General features: G+C 39.7%; 1 protein-coding gene and 1 long non-coding RNA gene across 3 annotated transcripts in view; one reads left to right on the forward strand and one right to left on the reverse strand.

Moving 5' to 3' along the window:
- LOC144307845 (uncharacterized) overlaps positions 1-14,212 on the forward strand; it is an 83,498-nt gene that overhangs the window by 41,474 nt on the left and 27,812 nt on the right. The window lies entirely within an intron of this gene.
- LOC144309053 (melanoma-associated antigen B18-like) lies at positions 7,033-9,530 on the reverse strand. Of its 2 annotated transcripts, none has more exons than XM_077890125.1 (2): positions 9,239-9,530; positions 7,033-8,582 (listed from the first exon to the last, which is right to left on the reverse strand). In XM_077890125.1, the coding sequence occupies exon 2, from the start codon at positions 8,519-8,521 to the stop codon at positions 7,478-7,480; it is 1,044 nt and encodes a 347-aa protein (XP_077746251.1). In that variant the 5' UTR covers positions 8,522-8,582; positions 9,239-9,530; the 3' UTR covers positions 7,033-7,477. The 2 variants fall into 2 exon arrangements, with proteins under 2 accessions (XP_077746251.1, XP_077746250.1); XM_077890124.1 differs by having other exon boundaries at positions 9,226-9,520.

Below are 14,212 nucleotides of genomic sequence, written 5' to 3' on the forward strand. Positions count from 1 at the left end.
TTTTAAATGCTATTATTAAAAAATTCAGGAGAACTTCTACTTGTAGTTGCTGTAAACAACTTTTAAAGTAGGCAAAATATATAAAGTGACTGGAAAACACTGCAAAATTATGATCCCTAAAAGTAGGAAAATGAGTGAGGTAGATTTCCCAGATCACCCTGTATTTCTGCTTAGAAGCAATGTGTAGACTCTAGTGCCAGGAAGATAAGCCAAAACAGAGCTCAGTGGCCTCATTCAACTGAGGACATAATAACCAGGTTTTGGGAATAGTAAGGCTGCTGAAATTTGCAGGGCAAGTTGTTGGAGAGAATAGAACTGGGTTAATGCTCCAGAAATCTATAGAAGAATCCCCTTGGGTCTTTCACTGAGCACTAAGCTGCTCATGTGAAGGGCAGGACTCTGTGAGGCTGGGCAAAGAGCAACTACCAGGGGAATTTAAAAAATACTAGAGAGCAGTGAGCTGAACAACTATTGGAAGACAAACATGGCTGGAAGACTTTTAAATATTAAACAGTCAGAGGGGAGAGTTCTTTGAACACCCAGAGTAATTCAGTAATCTTAGACAAGTCTAAGCTGTAGAAATAGGGCTAAGGTAGTGCAAGATTAATGGCTACCATAGACTATCCTAACAAAGTTTGAAGATAGGCTTCAAAAGGAACAATATAATGGATAAATGAATTAACTTCTTGCCTTAACTTTTTATTAAGGAAAATAACAAAATCTAGGCCTTCAGAATTTGGCATCCATAATGCTCAAGGTACAGTAAAAAAAAATAGGTATGTGAAAAAGCAGGTAAATATGATCCATAAAGGGGAAAATGTAACTTGTAATCAGGAGAAAAATCAGAGATCAATAAAATAACAGACAGGCACTTTAAAATACCTATTGCAAATGTGCCCAAGGACTTAAAGGAAAATACAGATATATTGAAGGAACAACTAAATATTTCAACAGAGAAATTGAAACTAAAAGAAGAAACAAAATCATTCCATAATTTCAAAATAATTATTAAAATTGCAGCTGGTATTTATAAAAATCAACAAGCTGATTCCAAAATTTATATGGAAAGTAAAAGGAAATATGTAAGCCAATAAATCTTGAAAATGGAAACAAAGTTACTGTACTTATACTGTTTGGCTTCAATATTTATAATAAAGATCCAATAGGCAAGTCTGTGATTACACTAAAGACAGGCAAATAGATTAGTGAAACAGAATGGAGAATCCAGAACTAGAATCATGTTTGTGTGATTAATTAGTGTTCAAAGTAGCAAAAGATTTAATGGGAAATGAAAATCCTGTCAACAAATAGTGTTGGAACTAGGTGAATACAAACCTTAGCCACTACCTAACTCAATACAAAAAATTAATTTGCATTAGATCATAAACCTAAAACTTACAGGTAAAATTAAAGCTTCTACAAAGTAAGTCAGTCAGAGAAAGACAAATACCATATGATTTCACTCATATGTGTAATTTAATAAAACAAAGAGCAAAGGAGAAAAAAAGAGAAAAGCAAACCAAGAAACAGACTCTTAGCTATAGAGAACAAATATGGTTACCAGAGGGGAGGTAGGTGGGGGAATGAGTTAAATAGATGTTGGGGATTCGGGAGTGCACTTGTGATGAGCACTGGGTGATGAATAGAAGTGTTGAGTCACCATATTGTGACCTGAAACTAATATAACATTGTATGTTAACTAACTGGAATTAAAACTAAAATTTTTTAAATAAGCTTTCTAAAAAACAACATAGAATATCTTCATGAGCTGGGAGTAGTCAAAGAATGTCTAGACAAAAAGTCAGAAAATACTAACAGTAAAAGGGACAAAATGATGAAACAAAATTCAACAAAATTTAAAAATGTGTTAAACAAGACATTATTAAGAAAATAAATGCATAAGCAAGCCAGCAACTTACATAAGTTACACACAACACATATATCTGACAAAGGACTTATATCCAGAATATGTAAACAACTTCAACAACTCAATAATAAAAACAACTAATAAAAATGGGCAAAAAACTTGTACAGGCACATCACAAAGGAAGATAATTAAATGGCCAATATAAGCCCTTGAAAAAGTATTCAAGTACATCACGAACATTGTAATTAAAATCACAAAAGACAAGACTGTCTATCCACTAGAATGGCTAAAAATAAAAGGATCGATGCCATAAAATGTTAGTGAAGATGTGAAGTACCCTAAACACATATGCATTGTTTGTTTGAGTGCAAAATATTGCAACTACTTTGGAAATTGTTCTAGTTAGTGTCTCATAAAATTAAACATACACCTCCCTTATGGCCCAGAAATTCCACTTCTAAAAATACCCTCAAGAAAAATATGAACATATCTACAAAAAAGGTTTGTATATGAATCATAGTACATCTATTCCATTATGAGACTGAAAACAACCCAAATGACCATCTCTTCATAAATGTGCATACAAAATGTGGAACACTTACACCATGGAATACTACTTAATAAAGAAATATTCCTCATAAGGAACTCATAAGGAAAGAAAAGCCTCTTTTACATGCTATAACATTGGACAAAACTCAAAAACATGCTAAGTGAAAAGAGTCAGACACAAAAGAGAACATACTGTATGGTTCCACTTACATGAAATTTTTGAAAGGTCACATTCTGCTTCCAGTCACAAATAGTAGCAAGGACTTTATTAACCCTCCTGCCAGAAACCACACCAAGAACAACAAAAACAAAAAAGATGGAAATGAAAAAGAATGATCACTGAGATTTGGGAAACATAAGAAGTGAGCACTATGATTGCTCCAGCTTACGACCTTAAGAGAATTTCCAGGCCTTAGTGCAAGCTGTGGAAACCCAGGCAGAGATTGCCATTTCCCTGAGTTGAAGAGGTAAAGTTTGGAATTAGGGGAGGCCAAAGTTTCTAGAATCCACGATACAAAGTACCAGGGAGATAAGAGCCATATGAGTTCCAGTGCTCACATAAGACTCACAGTAGTTCCTGTTCCATCAGTCAGAGTGGAAAACCACAGAATTCATGGGCCATCAACAGAGTACTCAGAAGTGTTTTGCCTCAATAGTGAGGCAAATGCTAAATGCTACTTTGGTTCTAACTAACAAAGTTTACAAACAGGACCCAAAAGAATCATAGAAGAGTTTTCCAGCACCCAGATTTCCTATCAGTACTTAGTGAACCCCAGAGTTGTTTGGGTTTCAGTGCCCACAGCCCTGAGAGGGATAAAAAGGTGCGGAGTGGGTAGGACAGTGGGCTTACAGTCCTTTTTTTTTAAAGATTTTATTTGTTTATTCATGAGAGGCATAGAGAGAGAGAGAGGCAGAGACACAGGCAGAGGGAGAAGCAGGCTCCATGCAGGGAGCCCGACATGGGACTCTATCCTTGGTCTCCAGAATCTGGCCCTGGGCTGAAGGCGGCGCTAAACCGCTGAGCCACCAGGGCTGCCCCTACAGTCCTTTTTTAACCCACATTTTTCTGCCTTCAATTCAGGGATTTGATTTCTGGGAAAGGCTTAAATTGGAATAAGAGGTCCTAGCCTAAAATGTTTACAACCACTGTATAACAGTTAGGTCCAGATTATGTCATGTAATCCTGGCCTTCAAGGATCTGTGCTCTCTGGACTTCATGGTCCCTCTCTTGTACTCTGGTCATTGCACTCTCCCCAAGTCCTCCTGATGCTCCTTACTAGATGAGGGTTTTCTGTTTGGACCCATTCCCTGGCATCTGATCATTCTGGTCAAATCCTTCTTCTTTAAAGTAAAGAGAAAAAGCTTATTGACATTTCAGAATTTTAAAGCATGCCCAGAGGAATTCTGGTACTCAAGGCATCACTGAAGAAATCCCGCTTTCTATGGATGAGAGATTAAGTTAATTTTCTGCTCAACCTATTTAGAAAACAGGGAAATTAAAATAACTGTGAGACAATATATTATTACCCAAAAGTTTGACCAAAATTTTAAAAGTTGATAAAATAAATGCTTCTAAAGTATCAATTATTTACATACATTAAAGGTAAGTAAATGACTCAGCATAGCTTTGTTAGAACAGAATTTCAGCAATATTTATAAAAATTTACAATCATTACATTTTTCCACTTTCATCCAGTTTACACTGTGCTATGTCTTTCCTTTAAGAAAACACATATATTTGCCCAAGAATTCATACTCAGTGATGTTGATATCATTTCTAGTAATCATAGCAATGTATAGGAAACAATTTATGTGCCCATCAGGAGTAGAATGGTTAGGTAAAATATGGCACATATGCACTTTACAATATGTGAAAGAGTTAAAAGAGTGAGGTGGACCTATAGTTGATCTCATGGAAAGATCCTGCCTTCATTTCAGTCAGTGGCAAGGACAAGAGGCAAAACAACATCTACAATGTTATCTATGTATATTAAAAACTCACAATGTATATTATAGCACATCTATACAAGGAGAAGTCTAGAAGAAATTTTAAAATAACCTATGAATTTTTAGTTGTGGTTACTTCTGAAAAGAGGGATGAATTTTGGAGGGATGCAGTAACAAAGAGGAATTGTTATTTATCCATATTGTGAGAATTTGGGGGCAATAAGAGTATTTGCGCTATTACCTAAAGCCAAATTTTCCTCAGGGGAGAATATAAAGACAAGAGTCAGTGGAAGAAAGTTGACTTTTTCTTTTCTTAGTAAGGATGGCACAACTGCCATGGAACCATTTGCCACCTACTAGAAGGACTCCTGGGTTTTTAGGAATTCTGTCTATGTACATGTTTGTTTACACAGTGATTTCCACCAACCTTTTCTCATCTACTACTTAATGAAGGAAGCTTTGGTTTTGACCAACAGGGTAAAGTCACTTATTGTTGAATGTGGTCAGTGACCAGTCTCAAATAATTCAGCCCATTAAAACTCTACTGCAAATATCAGGGTGGTTTCTAAAACCTCCTCTCTAACTTCAGGGTTACATCCCAGGAAACACTAGGCTCTGTGCCAAATCAGACTCTCATCACTAACAGATTTGAAAACACTTTGAGAATGTGGTGGAGGCACCCAGGGGCTATGAGGAGGTGTCTAAACCTCACTGTCAGAATTATAGAGAAGTGCAGTTGCTGTCAGAGGGGTGCCATGGGAAAGGATGGGAGCTGCAGGGAGTTGGAATGCTCTAAGTTGGGGGTGGTGGTGATGGATATGGGCTGTCTGTTCCACCAGGAGCAGGTGCAGCCCCAGAGGAGGACACAGAGGAAAGCTGACTAGCAGGTCAGGTCCCAATGTTGACATGAGGGCCCTCTGGGAAGTCCCAGAAGAGGGAGGTGTCATGCAGAAAAGTGCCAGGACTGGACACATATGCTGGGACCATGGCAGAGCCAGCTCTCAGGGGACGCTGGGGCAAGGGGCAGGAGAATCCTAGGAAAATAAACCCCACAGACAATCCCCAAATTGTGCTTGATTTCCATGTGCACCTTCCTTCTTTAGGCCTATTTTTACTACTTTAGCTACAGGGTCCTTCTCTCATTGCCTGAGAGACATCATGGAACAGTGAGAAGAGAAAGTATTTAAGAGACATAAGGTTGATGTCATTCTGGGAAGAGTGGAACAGTGTGGTCTCCAGAGGAATCAGACCATACCTTCAATCCCAGTCCTGTCACTCATTGTATAAACTCAGCATATTACCAAGCCCTGTCTTCTAGGACTGTTGGAATGTGTAAAATGTATGTGAAGCACATGGCCCAGTGACTAGTGTGCATTGAAACTTTAAAGAATGGTGATTATTGCTATGACTTTTTTGGGTTTTGGGGGGGGGGGTTTAATCCTTTTTTTAAGATTTTATTTATTTATTCATGAGAGACACCGAGAGAGGGGCAGAAACATAGGCGGATTCCATGCAGGAAGCCCGATGTGGGACTCCCAGGACTCCAGGATCACGCCCTGAGCCAAAGGCAGATGCTCAACCACTGAGCCACCAGGCATCCCTACTATGACTTTTTTGACCCCAGATAATACCAAACTTCCTGCTGAGATTTTTGTTTTTTATTTTGTTGTGTTGTTTTAGTCTAGGAGATTTCTGAGAATGTGTACTGCTATAGGATACTGTCCACCAAGTCATCCAAAAATTGTGTTTAGCAAGAAAATATACCTCAGTAAATCACTTAGAGCATATATTTTTAAATTTGGATGTTGGGGTGTCTTCCCTATCTGGATGCAGCTCAAAGCTCCTAAAATGTGTGTTGAGAACCAACTCTGTCCCTCCCTCCCAGCTGCCCTTTGATCCAAATCACCTCTATTTTCATTCATTTAACCCCTATCAAAATCAAACTCTCCCTTATAGTTTGCTAAATTTTACCCACAATAACTCAGTTAAATGCCCTTTGAATGGAGCAGGCTCTCTTTCTCCCAGCCCATGGCAAAGAGTAATAACACAGTGGTTTTTTGGCATCTAGCCTCAGGGAAGTGTTACCCTTATTTATCAGAAATTCTTGGGTGATGATATGGATAAAATACCTCATTTGTGCACTCTGTTCACCTGAATTGGAACCAGAATATGGGGCACCTCTAGTCCCTACCCAGGTAGAGATTTGCAGCTAGTTTACCCATGATCCCAATGTAGCTACTAAAAGCAGTTCTCCATTTGAGGCTCAATTTTTCATCTCTGAGACTTAACACCCAAGGGTCTGTCCCTTGTTCACCACCCTCATACCCTCCTCTGACCTACCACCCATCTTAAAGTTACCTCCCATTGAATGGTTTGAAGTTTCCCAAGGCCTCAAATTGTCTTACCTCAGGACATTTGCCTCAGGACACTCCCTCTCTTCTCCCACCTAATCCTTCTTTTCACCCATCTTTTTTGTCCTAGAGTGTATTTCACCATCTTCCTTTTATGGGCAGTGGCTCAGTTTTCTCTTTCTTACCATCCCCTATACTACCATGGAGCTTTCCAAAGAGCAAATGGTCTATTAATGTTTGAGGAATTAAAAAAAATTAAGCCATTTATTATTATTTATTTTCTCCTAAATTCTTGAATAAATGAAGCAATTTCAGGTTTATAACTTTTATTTTACAGAACAGCAGAACACAAGGAATAAGGAAAAAACAAAAATTGACTATCTTTTAGTTTTTTCTGTTTTTTTTTTTATCTCAGCTATTTTGTTGCTAATTTCTTTCACATTTCTAAGGAAATGGCTATTTCAATGCTATGTCTTCATGTTCTAGATCACTAAATAAGATGGAAAGTTACCCAGTTTGTTTGAAAAATAGCAAAGCTCTTAAACATCATAAACAGCATTAAATATATAACTAATATCATTCCTACACTTATATTGTGAAGCTAATTAAACTTTTTTAAAAGAAACATTTGAAAACTTTCAAAAACAAAAGATAAATTTATGTTATTCATGTAGAACATATGATATGCACTATGTTCCCTCTAGTACAACCTAAGCCCTCATACTACTTCAAACACAAAGTGAGGAAAGTCCTTCAGGTTTCACTACAGGTGGGAGAAGCTGCCAAAATGGGCCCTGGAGTGGACACTGGCCAGGGCACCCATACGAAGCCGAGCTGCAAATCTGGCTCTGGCTCTCTCTTCCTCATCTCTCAAAGCTTCTTCATACCAGGATGGGAAGGCACTGGGAACAGTATTGTGAATCTTGGCCAAGAACTCAAGGACTTTCATCTTGCTGGTCTCAGCATGGGCTCTCCGGCCCCACAGGAACTCATATCGTGGAGGATCACTGTTGGCCACCTGCTGGTACTGCAGGTACCTTTCCTGCACCAAATCTTGAGTGATGAGCTTCTTGGGATCCCCGTAGATGAAGTGCTTCCTATCGGCATATATCCCCATCACATTAAGAACTTCCCAGATATCCTCTTCAGTGGCACGGTTGCCCTTCATGAAGATCACACAGAGGATAGTCATCAAGAGGCCCGTCCTGGGCATGATCTCCTCACCCCTCAGCCTGTCATCACAGGTGTGCTGAAATTTGCTGACAAGGGCATAGTAGTGCCTGGTAGGGTCAATTTCCTTCAGATCAATACCAAAGGCCAGCACCATTAGCTCAGAGGCCTTCCTGAGGATCTCATGGAAGTGCTCCTTGTGTTTTTTGATGACATACTTCATCATATCTTCCTTTGTTATGGCCTCCCTCATGTTATACTTGCGCAGCAGGAATTGCACCAATAAAATTGCCTTGTCATCTAGGGGGGTTTTGCGGTAATGATCAGTGCTGGGCTGTGCCTGAGAGGTGCTTGGTCTTTCCTCATCCTGGCTCCTGGCACCTTCATCAGCTCTTGTGTGTGAAACACCTACAGAAGTAGCGGTAGTGGATGGGGCTCTACGGGACCCCTGGGATTTTCTACCTGACCCAGCAGCTGAGGAGCTCTGGGCATTACCACCAAGAGGAGGAAAGGGGGCAGCGGAGGGCTGTTCTTCCGCTGCGGCAGTGACCTGAGCATCCGGGGCACCCTGAGCCTCGCTCCGGGCCTGGTGGCGTTTCTCACGGGCACGAAGCTTACTCTTCTGCCCCCGAGGCATGGTGACACTGGTTAGAGACAGTAGGCAGGGGTGTGGGCAGGAGGGCAGGCAGTGAGGGCACCTGGAGGAGGGAGAATGAGATAGTGTGTGCACCTTCAGCAGAGACATTCCACTTTGGCTTTAACCAGAGCCGTTTTTACAGGCTTCTGTGAAAGCACAGCTCTAAGACCCCACAGGGCCCCCTTTTTAATCAGTCTGTCCCCTGAGAACCTTGTAGAGAAAGTTAGAGTGTGCCTTAGGCTGCAGTTTCCAGCCCTGTCTGGGTCAACCTGGGGCTGAGAGCCAGGGCTGACAAGTTATAGGCTCTGTGTGGTTCCCTCAGTTCTGAGGTGGAGAATTCTCTTAGTTCATATTTAGGATCATCCTGTCAACTGTTGGCAGGGCCGGGTCCTCCCCGCACCGCTCCGCCCCCCCCCCCCCGCCCCCCGCAGCTCTGAGGCTAAACTCTTTACAGCAATGACCTGAGATTCTTGCACAGCAGATGAGGAAGAACATTAGTTAGCCCCTTGTGCTGCACCCTTCCAGAGCTGACAATAGGAGCAGAGTTTGACGGGATCCCCATGGTCCAGGATGATTAGTTTTCCGTGTTCACTCATGTGCCCGCTCCGGTTAGACCAAGACCCCCACCTCCCGGAATTTGACAGCCTGCCCGGGGCCTCCCAGGGTAAATTGCAGGGATAAGGGTTGTGTGGGTTTGAGAATACCCTCAGTCCTCACTCCGGGTCCTCTCCTTGACTCCGAATAAAGCCTGAGATGTTTCACTCTGCTGATCTTAGTACACCAGCCTCAGATCAAAGTCTTCATTCTCTGAGACACTCAGTCGGAATTGAGGGGGCGTTGGGCCTAACAGCCAGACCTCGGGCCTCTTAGCGCGGGACAGATCGGGGCAGGTTCTATAGCTTTCCTTTGTTCTGGTGGGGCATGTTTCCGCAGTTCTAAGTAGGGACCCTCACCTTGACTCTCAGCCTTGCCTATCTCCTCTGCAGACCTGAGGCTGTCCTCAGACCTGAGACCCTGGAGGTAGGAGTCAGTCAGTACCTCATGCTGACAGCTCTGCTCTGCGCTTCCCAGCGGTGAAAGCAGGGGAAGGGCTGTGTGCCCGCTTCTCTGTTCTGGGGTGTGCTGTCCTGTCTGTCCTCAGGGTGGAGGCAGGGAGTAAGGTGTCTTCCTCTTGGCTGGTTCTTTAAAGACTCCCTGGGAAATATTAAGTCTCTGAAAGCTCTAAGCTGTTTCCCTAACTTCAAACCGTGCAGAAAATTGATGGGTCCCAGGCTAGATCTGAGATGGGAAGTTGCATTGTAAGGCAGCGTCCTAGGACGGTGGTGGCCTCTAAGTGGAAAAATATCCTGGCCAAACTTAGACTTGGGAACCTTCTACTCTAAAAGATCTATTTTCTAAGGAAGAGATTAAGCTGCATCTTTTTGTAAGACTCAGTTCTTTCCACATTGTCTAACATTGCTCAGTCCAGTGCAGTAACTTTTATTTTTTTTTTATTTTTTATTTTTTTTTATTTATTTTTTTTTTTTTAATTTTTATTTATTTATGATAGTCACAGAGAGAGAGAGAGAGAGGCAGAGACATAGTCAGAGGGAGAAGCAGGCTCCATGCACCGGGAGCCCGATGTGGGATTCGATCCCGGGTCTACCAGGATCGCGCCCTGGGCCAAAGGCAGGCGCCAAACCGCTGCGCCACCCAGGGATCCCCAGTAACTTTTATTTTGTTTTTGACTCTCATTCATAATAAGAAATATATTGACATCTTTAACATGTGTCTATGTGTGTATTTTTTTATGAAAGAATACCTACCATTGTTAAGTGTGATTCATTCTTTCTAGTCCTTATATTTGATTATAATCTTTAAAAAAAAAAAAAAGCCAGTCCTTACCCTTTAAAGAGGTTTCAGGTGGTTATTGCACAGCCTCTGGACTCTTACTGTTTCAAACAACGCCACACTTTGATGCTGTCCTGATATTAACCCCATGGTCTTGGCCATTCAGCCTCTGAAGAACAGCCTTAGCTCCCTTCACTAAAGAGTAGAAATTCATTGTCCCATAACATCCTGGGAGAATCAAAGGCTGAACTTAAAACCTTTCCTCTGACCAGTCCTGTCTTATAGGGTACATACCAGTTCCAGCTTCAGGGCATGCCCCCATCTGCCCACATACAGGTTCTAGTTCAACACAGACTTAGTCTCTCTCAGGAATTTCTCATCTAGGGTTGGTTTCAGGAAACAGCAGCTGGAGTCTGGTATCATCTTGGAAGTTGTATGTGAGATCATGTATTAGCACACTCTGGCTGCCATAATGAATTACCATAGATTGGGTGTCTTAACAACAAAAATTTATTTTCTCAGGGTTAAGTGTCTGCCTTTGGCTCAGGTCATGATCCCAGGATCTTGAGATTGAGCCCCATGTCAGGGTCCCTGCTCATGGAGAGCCTGCTTCTCTCTCTCCCTCTGTCGCTCCCCCTGCTTGTGCTCTTGCTCGTTCTATGTCATATAAATAAATAAAATATTTTTTAAAATTTATTTTCTCAAAGTTCTGAAGGCAAGTAGTTCCAGATAGAGGTGAGGGCAGATTCAATTCCTGGTAAAAGCTCTCTTCCTGGTTTTGCCTTTGGGCACCTTCTTGCTATGTCCTTACATGGACTTTCCTCCAAATGCACAGAGAGAGAATGATCATTGGTATCTCTCTTCCTCTTATAAGAATATCAGAGTCGCCTGGGTGGCTCTGTCAGCTTGGTGTCTGCATTTGGCTCAGGTCATGATCTCAGGGTCCTAGGATGAGCCCCACATCAGGCTCACTGCTCAGCAGGGAGTCTGCTTCTCTCTCTGCCTCTCCCCCTGGCTTGTGCTCTCCCCGCTCTCTCAAATGAATAAATAAAATCTTTTGTTTAAAAAAAATATATTAGGCCTATTAGATTCAGGCCTCACCTCCTTTATGACCTTATTTAACCTTACTAACCTTCCTAAGTATCTCCAAATACAGTCACATTGGTGAATTAAGGCTACAACATACCAAATGGAGGTTGGAGGAAATGGCACAATTCAGTCCATAGCAGTTTGTATTTAAATCTGTAAAGAATTTAAGGACAATTGATGTATTTACCATATGCTTTTTCCCATGAATAAACATAGTGTAGTTCACTATTTATTTGGGACTTCTTTCTCTAAGTATATCGGTGCATATTTATAGCTGCCTCCAAAAAGATTGTGTACATGATTGTTAGATTTCTTTTTAGGTAAATTTTGGATATTGCTGCTGTTGTTATTGGGATATTTTCTATTATCTTAATTAGTTATTGATTTTGTGTGGCTAGGCACCCAATTTTAGTAATCTTTTATACAATAGCTTGGGGGTATCTAATTCATTTGAATATTTTGTGCACTGGTTCCTTTGGATTTTCTAATAAGGATCATATTGTCACCATTTATTATCTCAGTCATTTCAATGTTCCCTTTTCTTATTTATTTTGCTATTCTTATTCCTCATTATATATTTCAGTCCACTTTTAAACAGTATCATAACATCTGCATCTTTGTCCTGTCTTTAATGGGAGTGCTTCTAACATTTCACATTTATGTATAGTTTATTATAGATCTTAGGAAATAGAAATTCCCTTCAAATATTATTTTGCTAAAACATTTTACCTTGAATTGTTGCTAAACATTTTTCAAAGGCTTTTTATCCACCCTTAGGTGTGATCGAATGTATTTTGTCCTCTAATCTATTAATGTAGAGAAATTGTAATCGGCAGTTTTTTTCTAATATTTTAATATCTTTGCATCTCTTGAACTCAGCCTGTTTATTCCTGATGTATTGGATATGCTATAGATTTATTTAGGATAGGTGCTTCTACATGACAACACTTCGCTCAAGTAATTTTTTTTCTTTGGGTGTCCTTATCTGGTCTTTGTATCAAGATCAGCACACCTGTTAAAATGAGTTTAGTAATTTCCCATCTTTTTGTATGATTTGAAGAGTTTATGTAAGGTGGCCACCAGTTTTTCCCTGACCATTTGGTACAACTAGATTCCAAATCTGACTGGTCTTGGAATATTTTGAGGGGGGCTGGAATGTAGACTAGAATTTCAGTTTGTATTATCTAACTGAAGTTCTCTATTTTTATTTGGAATAATTTAGTCATTATGATTCTCAAGAAACAAGTTCATTTAACTTGGTCTTTAAAATTTAAAAACATGGAGTTTTCTTTATTGTGGTTAAGAACAAAAGCACATTACATTTGATCTACTCTCTTAACAAAATTTTTAGTGTGTGCAATCCCAGTTCTGGATATTTATGCAAAGGAATTTAAATCAGGATCTTGAAGAGATATTTGCACCCCCATATTATTTGCAGTATTATTCATGATAGCCAAAATGTGGGAGCAATCTAAATATTTATCAACAGATGAATGGATAAAGAAAATGTGGTATAAAGGCATGATATTTACAATAAGCGTTTTCGCTAGAGAAATTATTAAGGGTATACAACAGTACGGAGAAGAGTATAATGAACTCAATATACCTGACACTCAGTATCAGCAATCATCAATAGTTGGAGGTGAAAGTTTGATCAGATTAGCATTCATTAGGTTTTTGCTGCTTTATTTGTAAGGTTACTTCAGGAGTGACACTGTGCAATTCTATTAGGAGGAACATGTGTGTGTCTCTTTTTTAGTGATGTTGGCAGATATGATGATCATTACCTTTATCCATTAATCCATTAGAGGCTGTGGGTTGGTAATTCTCTTATTCTATCATTCTTTGTGAGTTTTCCATCTGAAAAACTTCTATAGGAAGAACCTTTCCTTCCTGGTCCACCAAATGGTTACCTTGAGGTATTGGCAAAACATATTTATGGTGTTCTCATAGCAAGTCTCTTCTGCACCTATGTTTTAGACAATTTTACTTAACATTACTTATTTCTAGTGCTTTTTTGTAATTGATAATATTTATAAAAATTGTATATTCCATGCAGTTTTTGAAGATCTGGCTTTAGTTAGTTGGCTTTACTATTTTCTATATATTATTTCTATATTTATGCTTGTTATTCTTTATCTTCTACTAATTAGTTTTTATTAAATAATAATTGACATAAAATATTTACTACTTTCAGGTATATAACATAGTGATTTAGTATTAATATACATGACAAAATAGTCACAATAAGTCTAGTTACCATCTGTCACCATACACAGTTGTTACAATATTATTGACTATATTCCTTATACCATACAATAAATCCCCATGGCTTATTTGTTTTATAACTGAAAGATTGTTCCTCTTAACCCCCTTTACCTGTTTCATCCATCCCATCCACCCCTCTCCCCTCTGGCAACCATAAGTGTATCTGTATCTGTGAGTCTGTTTGTGTTTCATTTTTGTTTTTTTGCTTGTTTTTTTTTTTTTTATATTTCACACATAAGTGGAATCATATGGTATTTGTCTTTTGGGGACTTATTTTGCTAGGTCCATCTGTGTTGTCACAAATGTCAAGATTACGTTCTTTTTTATGGCTAATATTCCACCTCATATATATATACCACATCTTACTTATTCAGTCATCTGTTAGTGGACACTTAGGTTTCTTCCATATCTTGGCTACTGTAAATAATCCTGTGATGAACATAGGAATGCATGTCTTTTTGAATTAGTATTTTGATTTTCTTTGGATAAATACCTACAAGTGGA

The sequence above is a fragment of the Canis aureus genome, chromosome X, assembly GCF_053574225.1.
Source record: "Canis aureus isolate CA01 chromosome X, VMU_Caureus_v.1.0, whole genome shotgun sequence".
Classification (NCBI taxonomy): domain Eukaryota; kingdom Metazoa; phylum Chordata; class Mammalia; order Carnivora; family Canidae; genus Canis; species Canis aureus.